The sequence below is a fragment of the Alosa pseudoharengus genome, unplaced genomic scaffold (assembly GCF_046254945.1).
Source record: "Alosa pseudoharengus isolate Yale_2024_CS ecotype anadromous, Long Island Sound unplaced genomic scaffold, YU_APseudo_1.1 YU_APseudo_1.1_scf_7, whole genome shotgun sequence".
Taxonomy (NCBI): domain Eukaryota; kingdom Metazoa; phylum Chordata; class Actinopteri; order Clupeiformes; family Clupeidae; genus Alosa; species Alosa pseudoharengus.
Window position 1 is genome coordinate 37,007,805 of NW_027468859.1, and position 15,724 is coordinate 37,023,528.

The following is a 15,724-nucleotide window of genomic DNA, read 5'->3' on the forward strand; positions in this document are numbered from 1 at the left end:
TTGTCTGACCTGAACCCCATAGAGAATCTATGGTTTATTGTCAAGAGAAAAATGAGAGATACCAGATCCAACAATACAGATGACCTTAAGGTCGCTATCAAAGCAACATGGGCTTCCATAACACCTCAGCAGTGCCACAGGCTGTTTGCCTCCATACATACAACGCCTACATACACAGCACATTATTTCATCAGGAAGCTTCTCCAACACACTTACAGCACACTGCACCCCCCCCCCCCCCCCCAATACACAGCACATTGTCTCATGAGGAAGCTTCTCCAACACACATATTGCACACTGCCCTCTCCCCACATACACAGCACACTATCCCATCTCCCTTGTCATCCCCCCAACACACACACCAAGACCCCTGGCAGTTGGGTTAGCCCCTTGAGCCGTGGATCTGCCCAAGGTTTCTTCCTTGGTAAGGGAGTTTTTCCTTGCCCCTGTTGCTCTTGGGTGCTCCTTGTTGGTGCCCCCCCAATCCCAATCCTCCCCCACCTTTCTTATGCAGCCCTTGCCACTTAATCTACTAACCCCCTCTTCTACTGCATATATAATGCACAATGCACAAATAGGCTGACACCAGACATAATTTCACTGCATTTCTTACTTCCAGTAACTATATGCATGTGACAATAAACTTCCTTGTATCCTTGTAACGCCACATTGATGCAGTAATTTGTGCAAAAGCAGCCAGGACAAGTATTGAGTGTATAAATTAACTATTTTAGATTAGTCAAATTAGTCAGATTAGTTCATTTCTTTTCAAAAGGTCGACATTTCGTATCATAAGCTCCTTATTCTAATATTCTGAGATACTCATTTTTGGATTTCATTAACGGTAAGCTGTAATCATCAAGATTACAACAAAAATGACTTGACATATTTTTATTTTTATTATTATATTTAAACTAAATTAGGTGGGGAGTGGGAGGTGGGGGGGCTTCCACAATATTCAATTTTTTGAGACCCTGTATATTTGTATGGACAGAGGACACAACTGACATGGCAGTGAGTGTGATGGCTATAGATATGCTACTAGGTGTGATTTTCAACCAGTGGTCCATGGCTGGTAGTAAGTCTTTGTAAAGGCTTTGCCGGTGGTTCCTGACCATGCATTAAATAGTAGTAGTTTCTTTGTGGTCATCACTATTTGTTAATTCAGCAGTGGACCTCTGGTTGCCATCATGGCCAGAGTCAATTTATTTCAATTAATCATAATTAAAGGTTTTCAGTAACCAATCACTGAGATACTGTAAAGGTCCAGGGCACATCATCATGGTTCTTACCGGGATCCACCTTATCCATCAGCTCTTTATTGCCGTCTGTTGTATTAAAGGTGACAGTGTAATTCACAGGAGTGGTAGGACGGGGAATTGCACATTTGACCTTCACAGCAACCGAGGTTGAACTGCCTACTGTGCAGTCTGCTGTCGAGAGATCACTTGTCATTGTGATCTTGTCTGGAAGCAGGTCAATCTCTAGCTCCTCTCCGGTGGCCTTGTGTGAAACTGAACCCTCAGTAAACTTGCATGTATATACACCTATATGAAAAGGGAAAGAGAGAAATCCTTCAGGATATGTGCTTCAAACTGTTTATATAGATAGACCATGTTACAGTTTTTCACAGTTGCTAAAACACTAAACTCCATTCTCTGAACCAAATCCTCAGTTGCCTGAACACATTTTTTGAATCGATCCCCCTTTTGGCAAAACTTTAAACAGTTTTCACATATAAAACACAATTTGCAGATCTCATGATAGTCTCTATTGGCAAAAAACTAAACACATTCTCATGCAATAAGACACATTTTGCACTGTGATGCACTTGTGATGCATGATGGTAGCACAAGTGGCAAAAGGTAAACACAAATAGAGCACAAAAGTCATATGTTCAGTAAACAGATTGCTGAACAGTGCAGTTTCATATCAACAATGGACAGAAACTGTCAGTGAGGCATTCAGGGGGGACGATTCAAGAAATGGACACCAAATACAAACTGAGATCTGCAATAAGAAGAGCCAAATCCAAGTATGCCACTAAACTAGAAGAACAAATCACTACTAATGATACACGTTTTATCTGGAAAAAACGTGACAATTTACAAAAAGAAACCCATCCCCACACCTGACAGCGACAATCAGCTTCCTGACACACTCAAGATCTTTTGTTGTTCATGCTCAATCACCTAAAAACCGTCAGCACCCCCCTCATGGACCCATTCAAATTTGCATACAGAGCCAACAGGTCAGTTGAGGACACCGTCAACTTAACAATTCATCACATACTGAACCACCTCAAGTCCGCAAAAACATATGCCCGCATCCTGTTCATGGATTTCAGTTCTGCATTCAATACAATAAACCCAGCCAAACTGTTCAATATATTACTGGACATAAATATTTACCCATGCATCTGTCACTGGATTCACAGTTTTCTCTGGAACAGGCAACAGAAGGTGAGGATCAACAATAACACATCCTCCCCTCTGTTCCTCAGCACAGGCTGTGTTCTCTCACCCTGGCTATTCTCCCTTTACACAAACCAGCTCACATCACACCACAGTTCCGTCAACCTGTACAAATATGCAGACGATACAACCATCATAGGACTCATCACCAACAACCAAGAAAATGAATACCGTGCACAGATCAACCAAGAAGTGACCTGGTGCACAGACCATGATCTCCTACTCAACACATCAAAAACCAAAGAACTCATCGTCGCCCTAAGATGCCAGCCATCACCCAAAACTCCTGTGTTCATTGAAGGTGAACCCATCTCCATCACTGATTCACTCAAACTCCTTAGGACCCACATCAGCAACAACCTCAAATGGAAAATCAACACAGACCTCATCTACAAAAAAGCCCAGCAAAGACTTTTCCATCTTCGACAGCTCAAGAAGTTCAGAGTAAGGTCTCATCTCCTGCTCTGCTTCTACACAGCCACCGTGGAAAGCATCCTCACCTCCTCCCTCACAGTCTGGTTTGGCATCCTCACCTCCTCCCTCACAGTCTGGTTTAGCATCCTCACCTCCTCCCTCACAGTCTGGTTTAGCATCCTCACCTCCTCCCTCACAGTCTGGTTTAGCATCCTCACTTCCTCCCTCACAGTCTGGTTTGGCATCCTCACCTCCTCCCTCACAGTCTGGTTAAGCATCCTCACCTCCTCCTCACCTCCTCCCTCACAGTCTGGTTTGGCATCCTCACCTCCTCCCTCACAGTCTGGTTTAGCATCCTCACCTCCTCCCTCACAGTCTGGTTTAGCATCCTCACCTCCTCCTCACCTCCTCCCTCACAGTCTGGTTTGGCATCCTCACCTCATCCCTCACAGTCTGGTTTAGCATCCTCACCTCCTCCCTCACAGTCTGGTTTAGCATCCTCACCTCCTCCTCACCTCCTCCCTCACAGTCTGGTTTGGCATCCTCACCTCATCCCTCACAGTCTGGTTTAGCATCCTCACCTCCTCCCTCACAGTCTGGTTTAGCATCCTCACCTCCTCCTCACTCACCTCCTCCCTCACAGTCTGGTTTGGCATCCTCACCTCATCCCTCACAGTCTGGTTTAGCATCCTCACCTCCTCCCTCACAGTCTGGTTTAGCATCCTCACCTCCTCCTCACCTCCTCCCTCACAGTCTGGTTTGGCATCCTCACCTCATCCCTCAGTCTGGTTTAGCATCCTCACCTCCTCCCTCACAGTCTGGTTTAGCATCCTCACCTCCTCCCTCACAGTCTGGTTTAGCATCCTCACCTCCTCCCTCACAGTCTGGTTTGGCATCCTCACCTCATCCCTCACAGTCTGGCAGGCGCACGGGAACATATTTTTGTCCAGGGGTGCTGAATAACAAAATAATGGATGTCCGACGATTTCTCCCCTAGCATGATATGATTAGAATTTAGACAGCTAAATATGCCATTTCAGCGCCGTGTATGAGTAGGCCTAAGAGCGAGAAGTTTTATAATGCCCACTGCACCTATGCGCAGCGCCCCTCCGACTCATCAATAAAAACTGCGCGCACACACACCAGGCCCATAGAAGCGCACTTGATTTTACATCATTAAACTATTTCAGTATATTGCTTTTCTGATTGTCAAAACCACACCAGTCTACTGATAGGCAACAGGTCTCACCAACACGAAATTCTAATTGCAAAAGATGCATCCTACCTCATCTGTTGTACTGTAGTTATTCGAAATTGTGCTTTTCACAATCCAACGATATATCCTAAGTGCGAACTAGTTGGTGATGGTCTATGAAAACTGCCAGTATGCATGCTACACGGAGTTCTGACAGGGCAACGTCTCTCCTCAGCGAGTCACGTCATTTTCACTTCTATAACGTTTAATCTATGGATAGCTATATTCAAAGCTATCCATAACCTTTTTTGCTATTTGCCTATTTGATATACAACAAATATAATGATTGATAAAAAGCCTATTGATAAAAAGCAAGGGGTGCTGCAGCGCCCTCAGCACCCACCTTCCCGCGCCCTTGCAGTCTGGTTTGGCATTCTTGACACACTCTCCCGGAAGAAACTACAGTGCATCATCAACAGAGCATCCAAAGTCATTGGTTCACCCCTACCATCCCTTGAATCACTCTACCACAAACGGACACTACACAGAGCCCACAAGATCATCTCGGATATCACCCAACCTGCACACTACGCAGAGCCCACAAGATCATCTCTGATATCACCCACCCTGCACACTACCTAGCTACTGCCCTCTTCGAGGCGTTACAGGACAATCACCTGCAGAACAACCCGCTTCAAAAACAGTCTCATTTCAATAGCAATAAACATTCTGAACTCTGAACGCTGAGGATTGTGGATTGACCCTTATGTATCATGTTCAATGTGTCTGCCTGTATGTATATGTATGTATACTATATGTTTAATGTTTAATGTAATGTTGTAACCTGTACCAAAGAGCTGTACTGAGAACAAATTCCACCAGCCTGGCTGTGTGGTCATTACAGTAAGCAAGGTGTGTCAGCTTTAGCAAGAGAACTACAATGTTTTGCTGATTTGGTGAAAGGTGTTACTATTTGTGTGTAGAGTTTTGCAAAAATAGCCATAGTTACAAAAAATTTGCTTAAGCAATCAGAAAAAACTGTTAATTAATGAATTAATCAATCAATCAATCAGTCAATCAAATGTGTTCAGGCAACTGAGAATTTGGTTCAAAAATGGAGTTTTGTGTTTTAGCAATTGTGAAAAACTGTAATTGACTTCATTCTGATTGGCCAACCTATTTAGGCTGAAAATGTTCAATAACTATTTGCAAGTGGTAGCAACAAATCAGTGGTGGAATGTAACGAAGTACAAATACTTCGTTACTGTACTTAAGTAAATTTTCCACGTATTTGTACTTTACGAAAGTAGAATTTATAGTGCATACTTTTGACTTTTACTTCGTTACATTTTACAGCAATTATCTGTACTTTTACTCCGCTACATTTCTACAACACCATCGTTCCTTTTTACGATACATTTTATGATCAGATTTTTTTTCTCTCTGACAAACACGTTTGTTTTACCAGGGGGCGGGGTTGCTACCAAAGATTCTGGAGCGCTACGTGCCCAGCTTCTAAATCTTTGAAACATAAGCTTCTAGTCTAGACCAGGCAAAGCGTGAGCTTGTAGCCATCTGCATTCGGTATTCACCAGACCCATGGCTACACTGGACATGCAACTGTGTTCTGTGCCTTTCTCTTTCTCTCAGCGTTAGGCCTCCTCTGCTATGAGATTTGCATCCGCGGATCAGCGAAGTTACAGGCTATGTCCATGCTTCTGTCACACGTCTGATCATTTGCGGCACAAATGAATGGTAGACTATTATAGAACCGCTGGCCATAAAAAACGTAGCATTTTCCAGATTAGGAAATATTTCTTAATTGTGTGTGATCAAATAAAGAGGCATAGCCTACAATTGGGGGGTAGAAATGTGAGCGCTCATTCAATGTCTATGTGCGTCTGCGCAAGTGAAACTGAACCTAATCATAAAGACACCTTTCTCAGCAACTTTTCTGTTCAATCAGCAGAATTGGCATTATGATCCACCCGACGTTTTCCTTGTCTACCCCGTTAAACTTCAGGCTCTCGTGTTTTGCTGAATTATATTTTACTCAGCAGATCACCCTAGTAGATAACCAGAATTACAGTCTCTAGAATTTTAGGTCAGAATGTAAACTGGGCCACAGATGGTAAGCACAATTGCATTAGCTTAAAACTATTGTCAGACCTCACACAGTTCCTCATAGCCACCACTAGGTGGAGACATGATTTGCATGATGAAGTTTGATGGAATGCCAGAGGCATGCCGGGGTTTTGTGACTCAGTGTACCCTGGTCTTTGAATTCCAGGCTAATCAGTTTCCTTCAGAACGAGCTAAGGTGGCATACATTATCTCTCTTCTGGTGGGAAGAGCCCTGGACTGGGCTACTCCCATTTGGCGTCAACAGACCGCAATCTGCTCAGACAGCAGGTCCTTCATATCAAGGCTGGAGAGTGTGTTTGACCATCCAGTAAGCGGGAGAGGCTGTGCGACGTCTCATCACCCTCAAGCAAGGAAGGCGATCGGTGGAGGATTATGCCATTGAGTTTCGGACCTTAGCAACAGAGAGTCAATGGCAAGGTGAAGCTCTGCTCACCACTTTCTACCACGGCCTAGCAGATGAAGTCAAGGATGAGTTGGCCAGCCGTGACTGGGGAAATTCATTGGAGGAATTAATTTCCACAGCCATCTGTCTGAATCGATGCATGCAAGAGCGCCATAGGGAGCGGGGTCGAGGGGGACCCTTCTTTTCAACGTCTGCTGGCTTTGAGCATCCTTCTGGCCTACCAGTGAGCCATCCAACAACGGACGAGGAGGAACCCATGCAGCTGGGACGCTCCCGCCTGTCCCGTGATGAGAGACAGCGGAGAATCCATGAGGGGAGGTGTCTTTACTGTGGAGCTACTGGACATCTCCCTGCTCAGTGTCCTGAGCTTCTGGGAAAAGCCAACACTCGCTAGAGCAGGGGGGAGCTCTGGTGAGTGGAGCAGTTACTTCCCCTACTCACTCATCCCGATTGGTGCTGCCCATCTCCCTGAGCTGGCAATGGACTCAGGAGCTTAAGGTAAGACTGCTTGCCTTTGTTGATTCAGGAGCAGCAGAGAACTTCCTTGATGTTACTTTAGCCCAACAGCTTGATATTCCATACGAAGAGTGTGAACCTGCTCTTCAAGTTCAAGCCATAGACGGCCGCCCCATTGGGTCAGGGAGGTTGAAGTATCGTACTAATCCGTTAAAGATGATTATGGCAGATTCCCATACGGAGATGATACAATTTCTTCTAATCGAGACCCCTAATGATCCTGTCATTTTAGGATATCCTTGGCTGCAAGTCCATGAACCACAGTTCTCATGGGGAAGAGGTGAACTGCTCAGCTGGGGTCCTGCTTGTGAAACTTCTTGCTTCCTGGACCCGGTTACCATTAAAGCTGTTCACAAAGGTCAAAAACCTAAGATTACTCCTCCTGTGTCCTCACCTTCAATCACTTCATGCACTCTTCCTGATCTTTCCAAGCTCCCGTTAAGGCAGTGGTTCTCAAACTTTTTCTTTCATTCCCCACTTTGATCAAGGGGGCATTCTCGAGCCCCACCTGTCCCTCATCACTCTAAGAAAGTGGTAGGTCAAGCTTAAAATTGTCAAATGTATTGAAATAATGACAAGTTCTAAATATATCCTCTTCAACAGAGTTAAAATCAGCTGGTGCTGCAGATATAATAATAAATAAATACATAACACACATATTTCTGTTTTCCAGCAACATATTAGGAAGTATAGGCCATTTTACAGCATTGTACAATATATTCAATGAAATACCAACATGCTGCATTAAATGAATCCATAATCCAGTCATACTGAGCACTGCTGGTTGGGAAATATTTTTGAAATAAACTTTGCAGGGATGTGATGTGTAGGCCTACTGTTTAATACATGGGATCACAAGAGTGCCTCCCAATCAGACGTTTCAGCGATTTCGCTCAGAAATCTCAAAGGCATAATACTGTCGCGATCGAGGCGCCTGTCCCATAATCAAGTTTTTTTGGTGAATAATCTTATTTGCTAGGTGAGGTAGGTGCTTGTCTTTGCCTTGTAACTGGACATTTAACTCAAATGTATCGCTAAGATATATTAAATATATCGCTAAGACAGGCCAGCTTCGTCAAGAAATGTTCATTAGTGAACGTGCTTGCAGATTCAAACATGCGCTCTTCCTCCAAGAAGAGGCGACTCGGAGCTCAAACACGCGCGATAGCACTTTACCTCGGGAAAGCCACCTTGCCTCGCTGTGAAACAGTACAGCCTTTTGGTCAGCTACCATCTCTTCGCAAAGCGCGGAGAATAGACACGCTTTTAAGGGCCGGGTTTTGATGAAATTCACCACTCTCACAACAACGTTCAAAATCTCATTTAGGTCGGGACTAACTTAAGCTGCCTTGACACGAGCGCTTCCCTGTGAACAACACAGTGCGTCCATTGTGCATCGGGTGCTACCTGGGCCCAGGCTACAGATAAAAAAAAATTAAAAAAACTGTTTTTCACGTCAGTTCGCACCCCACCTGGCATGCCTCCGCGACCCAGTAGTGGGTCGCGACCCACAGTTTGAGAAACGCTGCGTTAAGGTATCATGACCTGGCAGAGGTATTCAGCAAGACTAAGGCATCTACCTTGCCTCCTCATCGCTCATATGACAATGTGCAATTGAGCTTCTGCCTGGCACTATGCCCCCAAGAGGGAGGTTGTACTCCCTATCATTACCTGAAACCAAAGCTATGGAGGAATACATCCAAGAGGCTCTGAGCAATGGATTCATCCGACCAAGCACGTCCCCTGCAGGAGCTGGGTTCTTCTTTGTTGGTAAGAAAGACAGGGGCTGAGGCCTTGTATTGACTACAGAGGTCTCAACAAGATCACAAGGAAGAACAAGTATCCACTACCCTTAATGTCCACAGCTTTTGATAGACTCAGAGGAGCCAAGATATTCTCTAAGTTCGATTTGAGAAATGCTTACAACTTGGTTCGTATTCGGGAGGGAGACGAATGGAAGACCGCATTCAATACTCCTAGTGGACACTACGAGTATCTGATGATGCCTTTTGGGTTGTCGAATAGTCCTGCTGTCTTCCAGGCTCTTATCAATGATGTCCTTAGAGAGATGTTGAATCGATTTGTTTTTGTTTACCTGGATGACATCCTAATCTTTTCTGAATCCTTCCAGGACCACATTCTACATGTCAGAGAGGTGCTACTGCGACTCCTTCAGAGTAACCTGTATGTGAAGTTGGAGAAATGTGAGTTCCACAATACCCAGACTACCTTCCTGGGGTACTGTATTGGTCATGATGGTGTTTCTATGGATTCCAAGAAGGTGAGCACCATCACTGAGTGGCCTGTCCCAAACAATCTGAAGCAGGTGCAACGGTTTATAGGGTTCGCTAACTTCTATAGAAGGTTCATTCACAACTTTAGTACCGTGGCAGCCCCTATCATTGCACTCACGAAAGGGGCACAGTCCAGAATTACCTGGACCCCTGAAGCACAGAAAGCCTTTGAGGAACTGAAGCACAGGTTCACCACTGCCCCCATTTTGACTCATCCCAACCCTGACTTACCGTGCATTGTGGAGGTGGATGCCTCTGATATTGGAGCAGGAGCTATTCTCTCCCAGAGGTTAGAGAGTGACGGCAAAGTACACCCTTGTGCCTTTTTCTCTCGCCGATTCTCTAGAGTGGAGCAGAATTATGATGTGGGCAATCGGGAATTACTAGCGGTAAAACTGGCACTGGAGGAATGGAGACAGTGGTTAGAGGGGGCCACACATCCGTTCATGGTCTGGACGGATCATAAGAACTTAGAGTACATCAAGGAGGCTAAGCGCTTGAATCCCCGCCAAGCTAGATGGTCACTGTTTTTTACAAGATTTAATTTTACTTTGTCATACCGTCCAGGTTCCAAGAATACAAAGGCGGATGCACTCTCTCGGGGGTCCCCGTTAAAAATTGACACTTCATTCACGATCATGGTGAATGGTGAAATGTAAGTACAACTGCAGCCGCTTGGGGGCAGCATAGTCCGCTGTGGAGTTCCACGGTCGAACCAGACGAATTCGACAGCAAGGGCTGTGATTGGCCGAGTTTTCAGTGCGTTTCTCTGTGTTTTTAGCAGCCCCTGCAACATGCTAGTCCACTGTAGCCTAAGCCTTGTACATAATGTTGGATTCAGTGGCAAGATTTCTTGATTGTACAGTGTCTGTCTCTCAGTAATGAGAGCTTCGTCAGCTGGCAGTAGGCTACTTTGTCGGTAGTCATGAGAAGTTCGCTTGCTAACAGAACATAAATATGCTGCCCAGAAACCTTGTGAATAGTTCTGATTTTTTTTTTACTACACTAACGAGGTTGAAATATAGACTTTGCCTACAGCATCTCCTTAACAGTAATGTTAACAAAATGACAGCATTCATATGACAAAGAAAAACGAATTCGGTCACTCAAGACTGTGCCACAGCAACCAGTGTAGGCTACAGTCCTACTCAATAGGCCTACTCGAAGCAGATAGCGTTGTCTGACGGTCGAGTGGGTTAATGCACGTATTTCCAGAACAGGTCTGCAACTTTCAGGCAGTTCTGAGTTCGAATCTAGGCAGGAGCAGAGCCATATAAAGGCCTATTGTTATCATTTTTTGCAAGGTGTTGCTCCTGGCAATACTTGTTTATAAGACGTTTGGTGATTAATTGATAGCTGTTTTTGGGACACGTTAAACGTTCTTTATAATGAGCGCATCCGGGGAGTAAAACGACTGTTACGCGCTGTTACAACTGTAGGCTACAATGATTGCAATACAAAAATATGCGCGTGTTAGTTTAGTTAGTTTTGTGATGTTTTGCACTTTTGCCTCATGTGTTTTCAGGTTTGAGGGCTTTTTTGGCAAGATTGACCTTGGTTAGACTCTGCATATGTTATTTCTCCGTATGGAAAATAAAGTCAATTTTCGACACACGTCTGTTATTAGTTCAATAAGTGTTGCTTGTTAAAACATGTGACTAGTGAAACTCAAATGATTTTAGAAATATTTAGCCAAAGCCAAAAAGTGTTAGAGAAGGTGAGACGCCGGTGCAGCTCAGATGTCTTCTTAATTTTCTTTATTCTTTAGTAAAAGGTGCAGAACATTATTAAACTTTGACTAACGTTTCGATGTTCGTTATTAAAAAACATCGACACATCGAAATGTTAGTCAAAGTTTAATAATGTTCTGCACCTTTTACTAAAGAATAAAGAAAATTAAGAAGACATCTGAGCTGCACCGGCGTCTCTCCTTCTCTCTAAAATATCTGTCCTGGCCTGGTTGCATCGGATTGTGGCCAAACGACAGAAGCGCGGAGAACCCTCCTTTGTCTACCAAAAAGTGTTACTTTGTGCCCCGCGCTCCCCCACTGCTTGTGAAAGAAGGGGATGGGGGAGGGGGGCTTAACGTGAAAAAGCTTAATGTCACAAAAAGGCAACGAGTCGTTTTAGGCTACAGGCCTTCATAATGGTAGGCTACAGGTGTAAGGGTCCTGTCGTGTGTTTTCCCTGTTTAGTGTTTTCCTTCATGTCTGCTCTTCTTCCTGTGTCCTGTACCATGTGTTTCTTTGTTTGTTTTGCCATGTGTTTCTGTTCCCTGTGCCTGTGTCTCCACCCCTCACCTGATCTCGTTAGTCTGTTAGTTTAATTATGGTTTCCACCTGAGTCTTGTTCCTTGTTCACCTGTGCCCTGTTAACCCCTGTGTATTTAAACCCTCTGTCTCCCCTCAGTCCCCTGTCGGTCTTTGATGTTGTTTCGTGGTTGTAGTGTGCTTTCTCATTAAAGATTCCTATTCTCAAGTTCGATCTCTACTTGCCCTGTGCCTCGGTCCAGCTCTCCATACTGCAACCCTGACAGAAAGACCGACCGACAAACATGGAAGAAGGCAAGTTTTTCGATTTTAATTCTGACTTGCCACTGCACCTAATGCCCTGGGAGTTGTTCTGGGAGGATGAAGAGGAGGGGGAAACCTCTGAGGATGACTGGTCCTCTGAGGAGGAGGGACCAGGCCCCTCTCCAGTCCCAACTCCCCAACGCCCTGGGCCTGCAGTTCTTCCGGTAGCTCCCTCTCCAGCCCCGATTCAGACTCCTGCGCCGGCTCCCGCTCCAGCCCCGATTCCGGTGCCAGCCCCGCGCTCTCAGGCGCCTCCGAGTTCCAGTCCCGAGTCCCCGCGCTCTGAAGCGCCTCCGAGTTCCAGTCCCGAGTCCCCGCGCTCTGGAGCGCCTCCGAGTTCCAGTTCCGAGTCCCCGCGATCTGAAGCGCCTCCGAGTTCCAGTCCCGATTCCCCGCGCTCTGAAGCGCCTCCGAGTTCCAGTCCCGATTCCCCGCGCTCTGAAGCGCCTCCGAGTTCCAGTCCCGATTCCCCGCGCTCTGAAGCGCCTCCGGCTCCAGCCCCGATTCTGGCTCCAGCGCTGATTCCGGCTCCGGCTCCAGCCCCGATTCTGGCTCCAGTCCCGATTCTGGCTCCAGTCCCAATTCCGGCTCCAGTCCCGATTCCGGCTCCAGTCCCGATTCCGGTTCCAGCTCCCTCTCCAGCCCCGAGTCAGACTTCTACACCGGCTCAGGCTCCAGTCCCGACTCCGGCTCCAGTCGCGGTTTCGACTCCGGCTCCAGCTCCCGCTCCTGATCCAGCTCCCGCTCCCGATCCAGCTCCGATTCGGGCTCCCGATCCAGCCCCGATTCAGACTCCTGCGCCGGCTCCCGCTCCAGTCCCGATTCTGGCTCCAGCTCAAGCCCTGATTCCAGCTCCAGTCCCGACTCAGGCTCCAGTCCCGACTCGGGCTCCAATCCCGACTCCGGTTCCCGCTCCCTCTCCATCCCCGAGTCAAGCTCCTGTGCCAGCTCGTGCTCCAGTTCTGACTCCGGCTCCCATGACTCCAGTCCCCGCTCCTGCTCTGCCGAGTCCGGCTCCTGCTCCTGCTCTGCCGAGTCCGGCTCCTGCTCCTGCTCTGCCGAGTCCGGCTCCTGCTCCTGCTCTGCCGAGTCCGGCTCCTGCTCCTGCTCTGCCGAGTCCGGCTCCTGCTCCTGCTCTGCCGAGTCCGGCTCCTGCTCCTGCTCTGCCGAGTCCGGCTCCTGCTCCTCCTTCTCTGCCGAGTCCGGCTCCTGCTCCTGCTCCTGCTCCGCCGAGTCCGGCTCCGGCTCCGCCGAGTCCGGCTCCTGCTCCGGCTCCGCCGAGTCCGGCTCCTGCTCCGGCTCCGCCGAGTCCGGCTCCTGCTCCGGCTCCGCCGAGTCCGGCTCCTGCTCCGGCTCCGCCGAGTCCGGCTCCTGCTCCGGCTCCTGCGCCGAGTCCGGCTCCTGCGCCGAGTCCGGCTCCTGCTCCGGCTCCTGCGCCGAGTCCGGCTCCTGCTCCGGCTCCTGCGCCGAGTCCGGCTCCTGCTCCGGCTCCTGCTCCGGCTCCGCCGAGTCCGGCTCCTGCTCCTGCGCCGGCTCCTGCCCCGAGTCAGACTCCTGCTCTGAGTCCTGCTCCGAGTCCGGCTCCAGTCCCCGCTCTGGCTCCAGCACCCGCTTCTGTCCCGGGTTTGACTCTGGCTCCGGCTCCAGGCCAGGCTCCGGCTCCAGTACCCCCTCCGGCTCCAGGCCCGGCTCTGGCTCCAGTCCCTACTCCGGTGCCTGCAGCCCAGTCGCTGGACCCGCTGTCCCTGACCGGCCGCCCACCTGACCAGCCAGACTTGTCCGGCCGTCCACCGGGCCGCCCGCCTGACTGTCTGTCCCTGACCGGTCGTCCGCCTGACCCTCCGTCTCTGACCGGCCGTCCGCCGGGTCGTCCACCTGATCCTCCGTCCCTGGCCAACCGTCCGCCTGACCCTCCGTCTCTGAACGGCCGTCCACCCGGCCGTCCGCCAGACCCTCTGTCCCTGTCCGGCCGTCCACCCGGCCGCCCGCCTGACCCTCCTGCCGTTTGCCCCCTCCGCCCACCCTGTTTGGACCTTTTTTTGTTTGGGCCGTCTGGAATCCGGCCCTTGGAGGGGGGTAATGTAAGGGTCCTGTCGTGTGTTTTCCCTGTTTAGTGTTTTCCTTCATGTCTGCTCTTCTTCCTGTGTCCTGTACCATGTGTTTCTTTGTTTTGCCATGTGTTTCTGTTCCCTGTGCCTGTGTCTCCACCCCTCACCTGATCTCGTTAGTCTGTTAGTTTAATTATGGTTTCCACCTGAGTCTTGTTCCTTGTTCACCTGTGCCCTGTTAACCCCTGTGTATTTAAACCCTCTGTCTCCCCTCAGTCCCCTGTCGGTCTTTGATGTTGTTTCGTGGTTGTAGTGTGCTTTCTCATTAAAGATTCCTATTCTCAAGTTCGATCTCTACTTGCCCTGTGCCTCGGTCCAGCTCTCCATACTGCAACCCTGACAACAGGAAGTGGGGGGAGGGTATGGGATGACCAGAGCAGTCATCTATCGTCTTTCCAGGCACACAGCTTGTTATATAGCCTATCGACTGCCTTAACAGATAGGCTTTGCTCTTGGATTTGGCCTTACAGCGAACTCAATGCTCTTGTTGCTTGCAGTTTGTTAAATAAAGCGATGCAGATTACATTATTTATTTCTGATTAATTGCGTCTTTTGATGTATTTTGCAACATTTGCTTGTTAGGCTGGGCTACTGTCAATGTCCTGTACAGGTCAATGTTCAACAATTGCTGGTGTAGGCCTAGGCTGTTAATCAATTAGGGACTGTTCGTTATTTATTTAATTAAGGCGCTACCGGAGGAGTTTTGGGAGCGTTAGTCAAAAAAGACGTGACCCTCCCTCGCCAGCAAGAATTTTTTCTATGACCCTCCAAAGTGATTGAGAAAAAACGCATGACCCTCCCCAGTCCCAACAATTTATTGATGCCTTAGGCTACTGGGTCAATTTGGGAGCTTGCATGCTACGACTCCTTCCTTGAAATGCCTTGAAAAGGCTGTCGTTTGCACAATTTCACAAATAATCACCGAAACAAACCTGTCAACTTTTCCCGGGTTTATCGCGTATTTTAACTTTTTCCTTGCTGTCTTAGGAGGAGCTTCAGGGCCGTCGCAAGGGGATGCGAGGCCCTGTGCGAACTTGACAGATGCAAGGCCCTTTTCACTTACGTGCATGAAATCATGCGATAGCTTACTTTACACATAGCCAAGGCTACCGTCGGTGTATTTTAATAGTAGCCTAGTCTAATAAGCTACACCAGCTTGCCTTTAAGAGGGGAAATTCAATTGTATACCCTATAACATTAGCTGAGTCACATATTTGGCCATATGGTGTTTATCATAGGCTAGGCTACATCACGAAACCAAATAGTGTAACAAAGGCGAACACTTTAACAGGGGGAATTAATTGGGCATGAATCATTGTGCTGAATGGTATTTGTCAATGAGCAGAAACACCCACGACATTCAAACTATTGATAAGATGTACTGGTCTGTATCTATAGGCTAACATTGGACAAATAAATGACACTGACTCGCCATATCCTGACTCAGGAAAAAAAAACATTTTCTTGCTTTGCCGCAAACTCAGCAATGAAATCATAGGCCAGTTTGCAGGTAGCCTAACGTCTTTTTCATAGAAGGGAGAGCCCAGTCTCTCCTGTGACATGGAGGTGCGCAAACAGTTTTTAATAGCCTGTTCAACTTCG

General features: G+C 47.8%; 1 protein-coding gene across 1 annotated transcript in view; it reads right to left on the reverse strand.

The window, feature by feature from the left end:
- The window catches only part of LOC143109558 (adhesion G-protein coupled receptor F3-like), a 49,718-nt gene that overhangs the window by 17,442 nt on the left and 16,552 nt on the right, over positions 1-15,724 (reverse strand). Inside the window, exon 7 of the mRNA XM_076272328.1 lies at positions 1,293-1,547. Coding sequence (XP_076128443.1) covers positions 1,293-1,547 — 255 coding nt within the window. The remainder of the gene's footprint in view (positions 1-1,292; positions 1,548-15,724) is intronic.